At 36.8% G+C, this 18,335-nt stretch overlaps 1 protein-coding gene across 1 annotated transcript in view; it reads right to left on the bottom strand.

Moving 5' to 3' along the window:
• The window catches only part of LOC136863731 (coiled-coil and C2 domain-containing protein 2A), a 569,644-nt gene that overhangs the window by 455,874 nt on the left and 95,435 nt on the right, over positions 1-18,335 (bottom strand). The window contains exon 6 of the mRNA XM_067140086.2: positions 16,128-16,233. Within this exon, the coding sequence (XP_066996187.2) occupies positions 16,128-16,233 (106 nt within the window). The remainder of the gene's footprint in view (positions 1-16,127; positions 16,234-18,335) is intronic.

Consider the following 18,335-nt stretch of genomic DNA (forward strand, 5'->3'; position numbering starts at 1 on the left):
GGTTGTTGCTGATTTAGGTGGTTTAAAAATAGATGAAGTTTCTCAGGACCTTCTGTCCAGACCACAAATGCATCGCCGACATACCTCCACAATATCATAAGTTTGACGGGCACCAAAGCAATAGCCTCCTACTCAAAATGCTCCATAAAGTAATTAGCCACTAGGGGCAAAAGTGGACTTCCCATAACCACTCCGTCCATTCGTTCGTAAAAATTCCCACCCCACAAGAAACAGCTGGAAGTCATGCAGTGGTACAATAGCTTAGTAATATCCTCAGGGAATAGGTGTTCAATGAGAGGCATGACTGAGTCAATCGGCACTTTAGTGAACAATGACTCCACATCAAAACTCACCTAAAGTGCACTAGGTTGAAGGGTTATGGTTGACAGCTTGTTGACAATATACCAAGAGTCTCTGACGTATGACTCAGTACGCCCTATGTGTGGCTGAAGCAACTTGCTTAGGTATTTAGCCAGAGGATGCGTAGGAGAACCTATCGCACTAACAATAGGTCTGAGGGGAACGTCTTTTTTATGGATCTTAGGCAGTCCATATAATCTAGGTGGAACTGCATATCCCGAGGACAGATGTTTAGCCTCCTCTTTTCAAACTGAAGATTGCCTTAAGAGCTTCATGGTGGCCTTGGACACATGAGTGGTGGGTTCACGTGAGCTCAGTCTGTAAACAGGCTCTGACAATATAGCTGAGATCTTATTCTTATAATCGTCAGTGTCCATAACCACTGTCGCATTACTCTTATCACCTGAGAGAATGGTCGGTTCAGAATCATCTCTAAGTTCCTACAGAGCTCTCCTTTCGCCTCTTATTAAATTGGGCGCGGATACAACATTATGAGTCTCACATATTTCTGTCTTAACTCCTCAGCCTCATCCGTAGCTAGTTTGGGGATGGCTGCCTCAACGGAAGTAATTAACTCTTCAGTGGGAATTTTAGAGGAAGCAACAGCGAAGGAGGTATGTGGAGATATGTTGACGATGCATTTGTGGTCTGGACAGAAGGTCCTGATAAACTTCATCTATTTCTAAACCACCTAAATCAGCAACACCCTTCAATTAAATTCACTATGGAGGTGGAGTCTGACAGATGCCTACCTTTCTTGAATGTTCTAGTAAGAAAGAAACCGGACGGCCCTTAGGACATACAGTCTATCGTAAGTCTACCCACACAAATTGCTATCTTCATGCTGATTCTCACTACCATCCAGTACAGAAACAAGGCATTCTCATGACACTCGCCAAGAGGGCGAGACAAATTTCTGAGCCATCAAATATCCAGGTGGAGATGGATATGCTCAAAGTCACGTTCAAGGGTAATGGTTATAGCAATTTGCAGATTCATAGAGCCCTGCATCCCAGAGAAACGACCAAGTAAAGCTCGCAGATGGAAGAAGTGAATGGAACTGCCTACTTGCCTTACATTCACAACACCACAGATCGAATTGCCAAGGTCCTCCGCAAACACAATATAAAAACCCTGTTTGGCATTGCCACTAAAATTACTCTCAGTCTGAGTAAAACCAAGGACAGATTGTTCCCACTTTTACATCCTGGGGTATACGAAATTCCCTGTACTTGCAGTAAGATATACACTGGCCAAACATACTGGTCCACTGATAGCCGTATCAAGGAGCATGAACGTAATATTCGTCTCAACCAGCCAGACAAATCGGCAATAGCTGAGCATGCTCTATTGTCAGGTCATGATGTCATGTTCCAAGATGCTTGAGCTCTTACCCACACTAGACACTACAGGTCCAGGATTATACGGGAAGCTGTGGAAATACAGTACATAGAAATCCTAACAATTTCAACAGGGACGCTGGCTATCAAGTAAGTAATACCTGGTTGCCAGCCATTAAGGACTTATGTAGGTAGTTCCCTTCCCTGTCCCTTCACTATTGTTATTTCGTCTCGGTGTTTTCCAAATTCATACATTCCTCATCGCCAGATGTTTCATTCCTGGCTTGTGTCACTGTCATACACCTGTCAATATCATATGTTATGCACACATGTTATGGGACACACTCTGATTGATTCTGATGGTTCGGTCACCTTCCGCTTCGAACGCTAGTGCTGTGCCAGGTCTGGGGAGCCATCTGGTGCAAAATGAACGTACTATTTCAACTTCTATTATAACGTCTAATTTCAAAAAGTCATTGTTTAAGAAGCCTTTCTCGTGGACAGTCGAGATTTTCTTCTGATGACACAGAGCACAGTACTCTGCGAATCATAAAGAATTTCACCCTATTTTCTTGACAAGGCATAATCCCAAAAGACTATACAGTACCATATCTATAAGTACGGGCCGTGAAAACATCAATGGCAGAATATCTCCTATTACTGTAGTTCTTTTCACTGATATTATTAACTAAGGCATTTATTATAACTTAAAAACTATTTTGTATTATTTTGTATTATGGTTGTAAGTGAAGCTGATCTGTTTGTTAGCGAGACAGACTAATTTTGTTTATTTTGTTTTGTTCTGTTCTCTTTTATTTCTTCAATCTTTTTAAACTTTTTATGTTTTTTAAATGTTCTGTTTATGTTACTAATTACTCCCTTTTGTAGTTGGAGGCCACCTCTGTAAAATGCAATGTTTAAGTAAGCAAAATTGAGAGTAGTAGTTGTGAATTCTTTTGATCTTGGTTTTTACTGTAAATAATCGAATGTTCATGCTGTAGAATTTTTAGATCTTGATCTATTATGGTATAACTATGATTATGGTCTTTGTGACTGTTGCTCATGCCGAGAAGCAATTATACTTTAAAGAGTTGTGGTGTTCTGTACATCTTATCAAGAAATTTCTGCTGGTCTGTCCAAAGTAAGTTGATCCGCATCCTTGGCATTCCAGTTTATATATCCCAGAATTAGTGTATTTATTGCTACTATTTACTGTGTGAGAGTTAAATATTATTTTTTCATTGGTGTTGCTGGTGTTGCTCGGCCATAAGCAACCCTCATAAATATCATAATCATAGTTATACCACAGTAGATCAGGATCTTAAAATTCTACAGCGTGAACAAAAAGATCAACTACTCAATATTATAGAGAATTTTCATTTTAGTATGGATCAATACAAGAATCCATCCCTCAACTTAAATGAGGTGAATGAAAAAAGAACATAATTTGGGATACATTCATTCCTATTATTTATAGTTAAAAAAAGAATCAGAAGAATTCACAACTACTACACTCAATTTCAGCTACCACCCTTACACTCCCGCATACCCCACCACTCCCACAAGTCCGCCCCATTTCCCCACTCCACATCTTCTTAACAGTACGTCACATATGTTGACTGTGGGAGCAAATCAATCAAGAGCTGGACTTCGCAGTCAGGAAACATGGAATGTTCAAGCGGGCCACGTCACGGAAGTTAGTCACCTTATATGTTCCTGTTAGTCATATTCTTTAATTCTTAATTCGGTTTTCATTGTCCACATTACAGATTATAAATCAGATGGTTCAACTTCACTAGCAACTCACATAATGCTAGCCTCTGACTTAACACAATAATTGAGAGTGAATAGTGTACACATATATTTGACCTGCATCAAGGGGCAATGATAAAGTTACAACAAAAAGACCTCCAGCACAAAACCCTTTTTAACAACCAACTCATACTTTTATTTCATCATGATTTCTAAGGAGAAGCGTTTTAATAAGCACTGTATACAATCGTACGTATTATGTTTATAGGTTATTATAATGTATTTTACTGAGGATGACCTTATGTGGGGTTGAAACATGTCTAATTGAAAGTTCATCTTAACTAGATGTATATTATATACTGACGATTAGGATAATTAAACATAAGTTGACAATTTGTAAAAAGTTCAACCGTCAATAAGGATCAAACATAAGGTTTATAGTCTGTAACTGAGTTACACATCCAAAAAGATTAACAAATTCTTTGAAGACCTAAACATTCAAGTGCTACATTGGCCTGGTATCTCTTTGTAGAAATACTTAGTTTTAGACTGCAATAATAACTGAACAGTTATGGACAGTAATTTACACAGCAACACATTATCGTGTGAAGCATATATTTGCTGAACAGCACAGAAATAGAGGTGTGGGAAGAAAATTTTCAGTGAATGAAATTTTGGTGCATGACTGGTGGAAATTAAAAGACAAGCTAAAAAACACAAACTATTCAAGATGCATGTTAAGAGGCCCTAAACAACAGGGAAGTTTCCAAAAATTGACAAAGAAGTGTTCGTGTATGTCAATGAAATAAGTAAAAATGGCAGCAGTGTATCATACGAAATGTTACAAATGAAACCACGGGTGGCGGCACACAAACACAACATTCCCATAACTCAGTTTAACACAATGAGGTCTTGCTCACTTTCATACATTTTAATCCTCAGACTGGCCATTTTTCACTAATTTCATATTTTAAAATTAAATACTAGTTTGGAATTTAGGTTTTTTTTTTTAGTACTATATTTGAATTCATACTTTCTACTTCATATCTGTAAGAACTGCCATACATTTGATAGATTCCTTACCATAGAAATAGTGGATTGAAATTAGTAGGTTTTTCAGTCTTTTTTAATGCTCAACATATAACCTTAACTAACAAAATATGGCTGATATTGAGTTTATTTTATTTTTAGGCTGTTCAGAATTGTTGTACATGAGATAAATCTATGTAATACAATAATTAGTACATAAATATTATGTGTGATCTGTCAGGTCTGTTCAGTTGGTATAAATCACTGTCGTTCAGTCTATGTTCGCGAGCGGCAGCCATTAAGTGCACAAAGCTGTCGAGTCGACACAACTCTTAAATTAAAAATATATTTTGGTTCCACCTATTCAATACTACAACACTTAGTAATGCGAGGTTACATCAAAAGTCAATCACAAATGGACCCCAGATTTGGGTCTTCATCAGCCGATCGTTCAAAATGTACAAGATAAAAGCAAGGCACAGATGAATAACAAGTAAAGTAGAAGGTATAAAGATTTTTTCAAGATGAAAGTTGGTGTGGAGCTATATAACACTTGAGTATAAAGCACTAGGTTTTAAATGTCTTTAAAATCTTGATGTGAAGATGAATAAATAGCTCGATGTTAAATCTTATAATCGTATGTTTGATATATTAAGATGCAAATAGCTAGTTATCTTGTTATGCAGAAAAAACATTGAAATTAAACACTATTGTGAAGAGAAATAAGTAAAACAGAGTGCAGTATTAGAACAATTGAGAATCACAGTTGACAAACGAAGGTATCTTTAAGATAAATGCCCGAGTAGTCCATGCACATTTGTGCGCAATAAAATATTCATTTAAATGCCCGAGTAGTTCTTGAGGTGAAAAAAGGGATCAATTTGAAGGTCATATTGTTCTGAACCATGGCTGATTTTAATTCCCAGTTCGATGCGGAGACAGAAAGACATAATGAGAGTAATAAAAGCCAATTTAGGTGAGGGGAAGATTTTAAAGGCAATGAATTGATCGAGAAATATATAATATATAACTCACATTGCACAGAGTGATACAGTGAGGGGCTAAATTTGGAAATGTGTAAGAGAGTAGAAAGGAAAAGAGGAGAATTACGGTAATAATTATTAAATTAATGTCGTATGGTCCACCTTTTTCAATATTATATTATGTAATATTATTGAATCACATTATAGACCCAGTTCTTTATACAATACATCTAAATTCAACCATACATTTTTAACAAAAAATTACAGATTTTTAGCCAACAAATCTATCAGGAACACCACAGAATTAATTGAAAACTGAAGAACTATGACATCCAACCTAATCATTCTCTCCATTCATTTGACATTGTAAATACAAACCTCAAAGTTATTCCCCATCATCGAAAATAAATAAATACAGTCAACTAAGTAAACTAGAAACTCGAGACTATTTTTATTTTAAAATTGGTCGTTAATAATAACTATTTCACCTCTGACAATACTATATATCAACAAGATGGTTTAGATATGGGCTCACCGGCCTTGGGCATTTTGGCAGAGATCCACCTTGATTTCTTAGAATACAAAAAAACTGATAGTAATAATTTTACTAATATCCTCTTTTGGGCCAGATATGTTGATGATACACTAGTTAATATGAATGAAGAAATTACTAACGCAGCTTCTACACTTATTCTTTTTCTTCTCAACAGCATTGATTCTCATATTAAATTTACTCCTGAATCTGAAAGTAACAAAGCTATAAATTTTTTGGATTTAACCATTAACAGATATCCTTCCTCTTCATCCTACAAAATTTTCAGAAAACCCATGCAAACAGCAATCCCGATTCGACAAGACTCTTCCCATCCGCAAGCACACAAACGTGCAACTTACAACAGCCTAGTCTTTCATGTCTTTAATATTCATATGTCTACGAAAGATTTAAGAAACGAATTGAATGCTATCTGCGCAATTGCTAAATTAAACAACTACAACAACTTTTTCATAGATCGAATTATTAACAAATTCAAGCACCGTCCCACAACCACTTTAACGAAAGAAAAACTCAACGCCTCCACATTTTCCACTTTTACCAACATCTTCAAAAAGCACAATGTAAAAATAACTTTTAGAACTAACTTTTTTGCTATTTGCTGTACGTCGCACTGACACAGATAGGTCTTATGGCGACGATGGGAGAGTAAAGGCCTAGGAATAGGAAGGAAGAGGGCGTGGCCTTAATTAAGATACAGCCCCAGCATTTGCCTGGTGTGAAAATGGGAAACCACGGAAAACCATCTTCAGGGCTGCCGACAGTGGGGTTCGAACCCACTATCTCCTGGATACAAGCTCACAAATGCGTGCCCCTAAACGCACGGCCAACTCGCCCGGTTTTAGAACTAACAACAGGAATGTAGATATCTTACAAAACTCTACCTTGGTGAACAAATCTAATGTTTTTTCTAAATCCAGGGCTTACAGATTTAAATGCAACAGCTGCAGCACTTCGTATGTCGGACAGACCGGGCGTAATTTTACTATTAGATATTCAGAACATGTCAACCCTTTAAAATACAATAGATTCGCTGCAGTAGGACAGGATATACATGATTATAAACATAATTTCACCAACATAGAACACAACATGCAATTACTTGAAATATTAAACAAAGGCCCCCTACTTAACACAACCGAAAATTGTTACATCCATCTTGACCATTATTTTAATCCTAATTTCAATTTAAATGACATTTCAGAGAAACCAAATATTCCTTTTTATTTTCTTATCTTCATTTTTAAAAGTGTTAAATCCTTAAACTCAAATTCGATTTTCCATGCCTTGCATAGTACCCATCCACGTCTTTTACCCCCACAACCTTTCCCACCTGCCCTACCTTAAATTCACTCCCGTTTCCTCCTTTACCTCTTCTGCACCTTCTCCTATCGCTCTTCCTTTCTCCTCTTTCCCTTTTCACTCTCTTACACATTTCCAAATTTAGCCCCTCACTGTATCACGCTGTGCTATGTGAGTTATATATTATATTTTTCTCAATCAACTCGTTGCCTTTAAAATCTTCCCCTCACCTAAATTGGCTTTTATTACTCTCATTATGCCTTTCTATTTCCGCATCGAACTGGGAATTAAAATCAACCATGGTTCAGAACAAAATGACCTTCAAATTGATCTCTTCACCTCAAGAACTACTCGAGCATTTATCTTAGATACCTTCGTTTGTCAACTGTGATTCTCAATTGTTCTAATACTGCACTCTGTTTTACTTATTTCTTTTCACAATGCTGTTTAATTTCAACTTTTCTTCATAACAATACAACTAGCTATCTGCATTTTAATATATCCAATATACGATTTTAAAATTTGACATCGAGCTATTCAGTCATCTTCACATCAAGATTTTAAAGACATTTAAAACCTAGTGGTTTATACTCAAGTGTTACATAGCTCCACACGAACTTTCATCTTGAAATTTTTTTTATATATTCTATGTTACTCGTTATTCAACTGTGCATTGCTTTTATCTTGTACCTTTTGAACGATAGGCAGATGAAGACCCAGATCTGGGGTCATAACCGGTACCATTTGTGATCAACTTGTGATGTAACCTTGCATTACTAAGTGTTATTGTATTAAATACGTCGAACCATATATATTTTTAATTTAATTGTAATCTCAGTTCAAAACGGACCAAAAATGAAATTCTTATCTTTCAATTGACTCAGCTCTGACATTATTTGAAAGGAAGAATATGATGTACACAGCTGTAGTTTGCTGCCATCGGTATTGTTTTCCAGAACTATATGAACCAAATATTAAACTGCAGAGCCGATCAACGCACACAGTATGTTGGTTTCATAGTAACAATGATGAAAACCAGAGAACGTAAGGCGTGTGGGCTTCGTTCTCCACAGTAAATAACACAGCCCGTACGGCCTTCAACCTCAATATGTAAAGGCAAGCTGTGGGTGGGTTATGAGTAAGAGCTCGGAAGTTGAGGAAAAGTCATTTTTTTCTCAGGTGTCTGAAGACGAGGCCCAACATAATATGTGTTCATTATGAGTCACTGTAGGCCAGAAAATGGTGGATTTTATTTGTCCTTTTTTTGCTTATACGTCTTTTTTAGTTCTTAACGGTTTTTTGCAACTTCTTCTTCTTCTTCTTCTTTTGAGACCACGTTGGATCACTTTAATCAACCCTTTGGTTGGTTGATTTCTTGGTAGGAACTGTCCAAGCCTCGCGGTCTTCCCAGTACTTCTTCATACGTGTTGATATTCTTGCTCTTTCTTGTGTAGAAAATATTCTAGTTGGGATTTTCTTCTTTGTGAGTATAAAGAGGAAAGCCATATTTTTAAGTGTTGTGTTTCCTTTTTTCTTATCCGTAGTGTCACCCGGTGTCAGGCCAATTTCTTTCTTCCAATTCGTCTTTCGATCTTCTGTAATCTGTTAGTTTTGGATTGTTCGTTTAGATGGACTAATGTTTTTCTGGCTTTATGACCGTATTGTAATATTTGATTTTTACATTAATGGACAAGCATTTCTTTTTGTAAGTTTCCCATGTTATTTTTTGTGCCTTAGATAACTTACTTACTTACTTACTTACTTACTTACTTACTTACTGGTCGGTGCTACAGTCCTTGTAGGTCCTTGGCCTCCTTTATCACCTGCCTCCATCTCGGTCCTCAGCTTTTCTTCTCCAACGTCTAACTCCTAACTTTCTAAGGTCATCCTCAACATCATCAATCCATCTTTTCCTGGGTCTTCCTCTCCTCCTCCTTCCATCAAGTTTTCCTATAAACACCTTTTTAACGGTGCAGGTTTCTGCCATTCTCTGAACATGACCGGCCCACCTAATTCTTCCCTGCTTAATTTTAGTAACAATATCTGGCTGGCCAAACAGTCCTTGCAGCTATACATTTGTCCTCATTCTCCACCCATCCTGATCTCTTACTGCATCGAATATATTTTGTCAATATCTTCCTTTCCCATCGTAACAGCCACTGTTCTTCTCTGGAGGTCATCACCCAGCATTCTGATCCATACATAACTATTGGTCTTAGTACTGTTGTGTATATTTGAATTTTTGTATTCCTGCTGACATTCCTGGATTTAAACATATTTTGCAAGGCGTAAAAGCATCGGTTTCCACTTGTTATCCTCTCCTGTATTTCCACGGAGGTTTTATTGTCCTCTGTTATTACAGAGCCTAGATATTTGAAAGATGTGACTCTTTGATATTCCTTCCCATTTAATCTTACTGTGGTCCTTCCTCTTACTCCCTCTGTGTCTCCCATCTTCATATATTTTGTTTTGTTTATATTCACTTCTAGTCCTAAGTCCCGTGCTTTCTCTTCTAATACTGAGTAGCTCTCTTCAAGAGCTCTTTCATTTCTTGCGATTATTGCTACATCATTAGCATATGCTATCACTTGTACTAATCTGTTCAAAATGGTTCCCCCTCGGTTGATGGGCAACTGACGGATTACTTTTTCCAATGTTAGGTTAAAAAGCAGTGTGGAAAGTACATCTCCCTGTCTTAGTCCTCTCTCCCTTAGATAACTTGTTTTTCCTTACCTGAATTGAAGGTTTTTCATGTAAATTATTTGTTATTAACTCACCTAGATATTTGAAATGTGTTACAATTTTAATTTTAGTACCATTAACATGCAGGGGCTGCCTGGCCAAGGCGGTAAAGGAATGCTCAGTTCACTCGGAAGGATGTGGGTTCGAATCCCCATCAACATCTACATCATTTGATGGCCAGGCAGGCATCAATTTTTGGAAATGAGACATAGTTCTCATAGTGCATTGGCACTGCTGGTGGCTTCAAGTAGCCTATGCAGTGGCCTCCACGGTATGCACTAGCCTTGCGTCTTGGGTGGTGTGCTAAGTCCCAACTGATGAGCCTAACTTAGCACATGAGGGTGAAACGCAGGCAACCAAGAATGAGTTAGCTGGAAAATTTATAATATCCAATAACGGACCATTATATTGGTATTATAAATTTACTCATTCAGGACAAATATTTTAGGTTCCCTATGGGAATCAACATCTACATCCCCGTCAGGAAGTCGTAAAATTTAAGAAATGAGATTTCCACTTCCAGAGGTGCACATGGCCCTGAGGTTCACTCAGCCAACACCAAAAGTGAGTACCAGGTTAATTCCTGGGGGAAAAGGCGGCCGGGCATAGAGCTAACCACTCTACCCCATCAAGTGCCAAGGTTTCGGATAGTGGAAGCCTTTACCTTCCACCCCTCCAAGGGCCTTCATGGCCTGTACGGAGAAGACTTTGCTTTGCTTTGTACCATTAATATGTACTTCTTTTAATGGTTTGGGTTTTGGAGCATAATTTCTGTTTTCTCAAATTATATTTTAAGGCCAATTTTATTTGCAATGGTGTGAAGCTCTGATCTTTGAGTTTTTGATGAATGATGTTTTTTACAAGGCTTTATTGGGGCCAATTCTTCTGCAAAACCAAGATAAGTTGTTTGGATTTTTCTACCTATTTTAATATTTGGAGAGCATTTCCTAAACCATTCTGGCATTACCAATACTAGTGCACAATTAAATAGTAATGGTGATAAGCCATCACCCTGTCGTAACCCAGTTGTTACTTCAACTGGGTCAGATAATTCGCCTCTGAACATTACTTTTGATTTGGTCTCTGTAGGAATTAATTTTATTATATTTACTCACTTAGGATGTAATCCCATGTGTTGTAAAATGTTTAATAAAGATTTCCTGTGAATACAATCATAGGCCTTCCTGAAGTCGATAAATCTCTTTCTTTTTCTGTTGTAATCCATTATCAGTTTGGGGCTCATAATTTGGTCAGACCAACTCTTCCAAGGCCTGAAACCTGCTTGATATTCTCCTACTACATTGTCAAGTTGTAATTTAATTCTATTGAGAATAATTGTAGAAAACTATTATAAGTAATGTACAGGAGTGATATCCCTCGGTAGTTATTAGGGCCTGTTTTGTCCCCTTTTTTATGTAGTGGATGGATGATGGCTGTTGTCCAATGTTCTGGGAATTTTTCTGTAATCCAGTTGTTGACTGGTTGTTGATGAAGGGCAATTATTGCTGAACTTCCAGCATATTTCCAAATTTCTGCAAAGGTCTGATCTTCTCCAGGTGCTTTAAAATTCTTCATGTCATTCAGTGCTATGTAAACTTCCTTTACTGTAGGAGGGTTTACATTCTACGTTGAGGTTGTTAACGGTGTATTAACATCTAAGTGAAGGAATTCTGTTGATTCTTCACAATTTAGGAGCATTTTGAAATATTTAGCCAAGATTTGTGCATTGTCGTGATTGTTGTGGGCTAATTCACCATCTCCATCTTGTAATAATAAGGTTGGGGCTTCGTACTTACCGTAGTCAAATGCTTTTTAAAAATTTTGTAATAATTCTGTGAATGTGATATTTTGAATTCTTCTTCACTTGAGTTCAGAGTTTCTTTAAGATAATGTCTTTTTAATTCTTCCTAGGATTTTAGTTGTATCTTACCGCTGTTTAACTAAATTTTGAAAAGATGCTTCAGATTTTTGGGACTGGTGCAATAAGCACGCTTTGTGTCTTTTCTCAATTATATCATCACATTCATTATTCCAGCACTGATGTTCTTTACGAGGCTTTATTGAGGCCAATTCTTCTGCAATTTGCTGAAGGTTACCAACTAGGTCATCTATGTTACCTGTGATTTTAATTTTTTCTGTTGATTTTTGATAATTTTCATTTTTAATTAGCATTGTAGGATTTATTTTCCTTTTTTTTAAATAGGCTTGTTGTTGTAGTCTCTTTTGGGAAGTTAATTTGATTTTAACTACATATTGATCTGAGCCTGTGTCTATTCCTCGAAGAACCCTGACATTACAAATTTCTTTGTGATATAATTTATGCATAAGTACATAATATAATTGCGGTTCACCTTTAGTGTAGCCCGATCGGGATGTTTCCATGTTTTGAGTTTTTGTGGTTTTCTCTTAAAATATGTAGATTTTGATATGAGGCCATGATTCCTGCAAAGATCAATGAGTTTTTGACCATTTTTGTTTGTTCTCTTCTGAGCAGGCCATTTACCAATTACATCAAGATATCTACGTTTTCTTCCTAGTTGGGCTTTAAAATCTCCAATTAATATTTTAACATGGTTTTTGACTACATCTGTACTGTCCATTCTCAATTCGAATCATCATTAGTTCATCTATCACCTTTTGAACATCTTTTCTGTAGTATAAAACAGAAATGAAATTTAAAATGAAATTAATGCTTGAAAAAATCAGCGGTTAAAGTGAAATAACAAATAACGTAGTTCAACCTATATAATACAAATAAATAAGAAATGTAGTGTTTCATTTATATTTAATTATAAGCGGAAGCGGTACCGGTTTCGATCCCAATCTGGGTCATCATCAGCCGAGTAAATTGCAAAAACAATGCATAGGTAAATAAGAAATTAAAGAATGAGTCTTTCACAAAAACAGTTTAAGAGGCAAAATAAGATAATGGGGATTGGCACCGTGCGATTTTAAGTCGAAAAATCTAGAAGTAGTAGAAGGTCAGTCACATACATTTCCCCAACCGAAACAATTACAGACTGGATCATCAAGCTATTCACAGAGTTCCGTTGGCATGTGAAAGCACAGTGCCGGACATTGAGTGGAGCTAGCAATTCGCTTCAATCAAGCGACTCGTCTTCAACTTCTACACAATTTTGTGACTTCATATTTATTAAATTGTGTTGTGACTTCGTGCCTGATAATATATGCATGCTGGCTCACTTAACTATTCACCTCTTCTCGTAAACATTTTGAGACAATGCCGAACTTTGCGTGTGCTGTGCTACTATTCAGAAGATCGCGCCTTACTTCATATAAGGGAAAATGGATGAAAAAGTGGACAAACATGATGGAAGAGGATAGCAAAGGAAATAAAAAAGTACTGTATGGAATGGTCAAGAGTAAGAGGAAAGGCAAGAGGGAAGATGTTATAATGATAGGCGAACAACTACAGGGAATTCTCGCTCCTAGACATAACATACAAAATATTTTCAATAATCATCCTTAATATAATAAGTTTACAACTTGAGAAAGAACTAGGAGAAAATCAAGGATGTTTCAGACCCTGGAGGAGCTGTCCTGATCAGATCATGAGTCTTAAGTTGATAATGGACTATAACAGGAGAAGAAAATGAGATATGGTGATAACATTTGTAGAATTCAAGAAAGCTTATGACTGCATCCATAGAGAATCTCTGTTTAAAATTTTAAGACACCTTGGACTACACCCCAAATTAATAAACATGATAAAATTGACTCTCACCAATACCAAATCAAAAGTGAAGTTTAGGGGTGAAACATCAGAGACATTTGAAATTAAAACTGGACTACGGCAGGGAGATGGGCTCTCACCACTATTATTTAACTGTGCTCTAGAAATGGTAAGACATGACAGGTAGTCATTCCCTGTGGCCCAACATCTACTATGCAGCCACTGGACGTATGTATTAACAAACCATTCAGAGACAATTTATGTTGATTTTACGAGTGGATGATGAGCAGCAATCAGCACTTGACGCCCGCTGGAAATATTAGGTGCCCATTTTTAGCCATGTTATGCTCATAGGTAATGAAGGGTTGGATAATATATCACCTTAACTAGTCTCAAAGAGCTTCAAATGGACTGGGGTTTCAATCGCACTAGACAGATCCGAAGATGACACAGTGTGTCACACAGATGAAGAATCTGATACTGTTATGAGCAGCTGCAAGGATGGCGCCTCAGATACCGAAATCAGCAATAGCAACACAGAATATTTGGAGTAAATTGTTTCCTGGTAAGTCTGTTATTTCACAAAGATCCAACTGTATATTATTTAACTCAATAAGTTCATTTTTATTTTCAGACTGGAGAAAAGCTTGCCAAACTATTGCAAATGGACAATGTTACAGAGGTGCCAACCTTTGAAGTGGATTATCAGTAATCGCCCTCCACTCCCGAGAAAAATTTCAAGTCAAGTCCAAAGTATGCTCCTTCCTTCTCGATACTGACACCCCTTTTGCCCTTCCCTCTAGCGATGTTCGAAAGTATATCATATTACACAATAACATTTGCACATAACCTGTTAGTTCTGTGATAAAACATTCCTTGTAGTTTGTTTCTCCCACAGCAGCTGTATTTCATTGTTGTTTTTCTTGAAGCATCCTTCCCACTGTGATGATATTTTTGTCTTCTGAACCATAAGCAATTCCAGTGCAGACGTGCTTAATGTAAGCCTCACTTCTTTCTCAATCTTTCTGCCAACTGTCAGGTACACTTAACACAGCGAATACAACATTACTGAAGGATCTGTAGTGGAGAAGAGCAGCGCCTGAGCTCCTTCATTCGCATTGAATTTTTACAACGCTTATGGGTAGCAGAAGGAAGTCACCATCGAATAATTATCGTTGCCAACGCATAAGCATTGAAATGAGGATGATTTAGGAGAAAGGCTCGAAAGGATTGAACATTATTCCTTCTTTTATTCCGTAGAAAATTACTTTTTTCGTGACAATTTCAGCTTTTCCATAATAATTTCCCCTTTGACCATAATAGTGAGGTGAAATCCGTAATAATTGGCACCTCTGATGTTATAATATACTGATTAGAAAGGAATAATAGATAATAAGGGCAATATTATACTTACACATATCGAACGTCCATGATTTTTCACTCCAGAGAATCACACCTGAATTCATGCAAGCACTCCCGCCAACAAACCACTCGTAAGGGTCGGAAGCTTCTTCAGGCGCATGCGTCACTTCAAGCCAAAGAACGTATAAAGCTCCAACTAAAACCCTCTTGCGACTCAAGTAGTACCAGCTCAGTTAAACTTCTACTGTCTCCTGATACCACATGGGATCAGTGGGCGCTAATGGGTTAATGGTCACACCCTACAAATATTTTGGAAATTTAGGTATAAAAAGTGCGATGATTATGCGGTGAAATAGATAGGTTTTGTTGGACTTTTCCTGCATCCTATAATTATGAATTCAATATCATATTCCAAATTTCTAAACTGTAATTCCCTTTCAGATTTTCATTACAGTAAATCAATTTCAATTATGGTCGAAGGCTCCACCTCTGAGTTCATTTAATTTGGGGTCTTCTTATAAGGCTTTCATATGGGAAATATTATATGCACATTATATCACTTGTATTGGGGCATGATCACACTGTACGTACTTTTATACAAATATATATTGTTACTTTTTCTCTGAAATTACTATGCTATATTCCCCAATGATTCAGAAACAGTGCATGTGTCTACTGTGTGTCTCGCATAGGTGAAATATTGTGCAGATATTTTTTCTAAACAATTTGCTTTACATCGCACCATCACAGATAGGTATTGTGGCGACAATAGGAAAGAAAAAGGCTAGGTGTGGGAAGGAAGCGACCGTGGCCTTAATTATGGTACAGCCCCAGCACTTGCCTGGCGTTAAAATAGGAAACCACAGAAAACCATCTTCAGGGCTGCCGAGAGTAGGATTCAAACCCACTTACTCTCAAATGCAAGCTCACAGCTGCGCGACTAACCGCATGGCCATTTCGATCGGTAGGATTTTTTTCTCAAATTTTCATCATTTAATTTATTTCATTACCTGAATGTGTAAGAGCACTGGAAGTACTAGGCATAGAGAGAAGCATTACTTCATCTTGGGGCCACACTTGAGTGAAGAAGTCATAACATTCGTTATCATTTGGCAGCTGTAATAAACCAAAGCAATAAATGTTAATCATAATACTGCAAAAAGTCATCCTGGTAATATTTAAAAATAGAAGATATAAGAACTTCTTGGAATACAGCCACAAAATTACATCTTTATTTTCCAGTATTTCCTTCAACATACCGTATTTACTAGCATATATTGCATATTTTCCCCATTCCGTTCTTTTTTTGGGACTGAAAACCAAATTGGATTTTTTTGGCACACAATTTTCCCACCCTCTGTTTAGCTCAACCACCCTAACATACCTGACAACATTCGTAAATTAAAAGATAGGAAGATTTTTAAATGATGGATTTCACTGTGGATATTTTACCATGGCATGGGTAAAAGAGGGAAAGAGAAAAGGCATAAAACTTACATCTGTGTTGTTTGGGTATGTATGAATCGAGATCAAATTCACAAAAAATTGAACACTTCTGTTAAACTAAGGCATCATTTTCTTAAATTTTTGAAATTTTCCATGGATAGCAAACGACTTTCAATCATCTTGGATTCCTTGTTGAAACATGACACGAAGACAGGATATACTGGCAGTTTATGGTTGTACCTGTTTCAATGCTACCATCAGTGGATATCATGAAAGTTTCATTCCTTAAAACTTGAATCATTTTAGAATCTGCATCACGGGCCATTTCATTAACAATGGTGGATATTTTTGTTCTGGCTCATGTATACTTTTTTATCTCCCGTATGCAGTTATCAGACTGTGCCTATTATACAGGGCTTCTGATAAGTTCACCTGCATACACCCCAGCGTCAGTGGGTAGGGTCTGACACATCCCACTCTGATGAGTCTAGTGTCAGACCTAAGACGAAACGCTGGCTAATAGAGCAAACGCCTGAAAAGCCTTACATCTGATCTGTTTTTTGACATGCTCTATTGGTGGAAAAATATCTAATTACCTCCTTGGGAACTTAGAATTTCCATTCGGAATTGCTAGGCAGGCAATAATTCCATTGTGGAGTTTTATCTCTTATCAGACTGTTCCTCTTATACAGGGCTTCTGATAAGTTCACCTGCATACACCCCAGCGTCAGTGGGCAGGGTCTGACCATCCCACTCTGATGAGTTTGTCTTTGTCGTGTTAACTATGACTGGTGAGTTGTTGAAGAGTAAATTGTTTTTTATTATTTCTACATTCCTATTGGATGATTTTAATTGGGTCTCCTTTAAGTGTGCAAGCTTTTTGTCCAAAGGTTTTTTGTTTTCTGCTTAGGATATCGTTTAATTTATAATCTACATGTAGCTGGAATGAGCTCCATTCTATTGGGGATACGTATTGAGATATTGCCAAATGTGTTCTGTATAACAGTAAATTTAAAAGCATTTTCTTTTTGTGGGATGTTTTGATTTCGTGCTTGAGCCAAATTTCATTAGTTCTATTTTGAGTTTTGGTTAAACTGGATGTGGTTATGTCTTTTCTCTGAATATGTCTCAAGAATCTTGGAACCAACTTTAGTTTTAGACATTCTTTTAAATAAACTATGTCTTTACCTATTTTACAGATTTGTACCTTTAGGTTGAGATACTTGTTCAAGTTATAATTAGCCTGGTTGGCTTTAACATTACATGTTACAAACTTCATATTTGGTCCGTATTGAAAATGTACATCAATTTAAGATTATTAAAATTTTATTAGTCAACCTATTCAATACAAATGATATTTGCAAAGTTAGGACTTACATCCTATTAAACTAAGGTCTAAAGGGACATGTTTCGCCCTTTAAAAGGGCATCATCAGCCTTTTTATACTCATGCTAAAGGTAAAAATCACGATCCTGATTGTCGATATAAGAAAAAGTATATAAAATGAGAATAAAAATTAGAATGAATATTATACAATATGTGCAATCATGAGTTCTTAAATGACAATTGACAATTAAAAATCATTTAAAATGTTTGCAAAGAAATAAGAGTTGGTATGGTAATTACATCAGCAATCTTAAAATGATCTTATAAAACCGTACAAACTAGGCCTTGACCAAATAAATAATAAGAAAGTCTATGGCTAAAGTTGCCGTATCAAGGTTCGTGAAATTCGGCTGGAAGCAACCTGATTTTAAATGGAGAGCAAATTA

The sequence above is a fragment of the Anabrus simplex genome, chromosome 2 (assembly GCF_040414725.1).
Source record: "Anabrus simplex isolate iqAnaSimp1 chromosome 2, ASM4041472v1, whole genome shotgun sequence".
Taxonomy (NCBI): domain Eukaryota; kingdom Metazoa; phylum Arthropoda; class Insecta; order Orthoptera; family Tettigoniidae; genus Anabrus; species Anabrus simplex.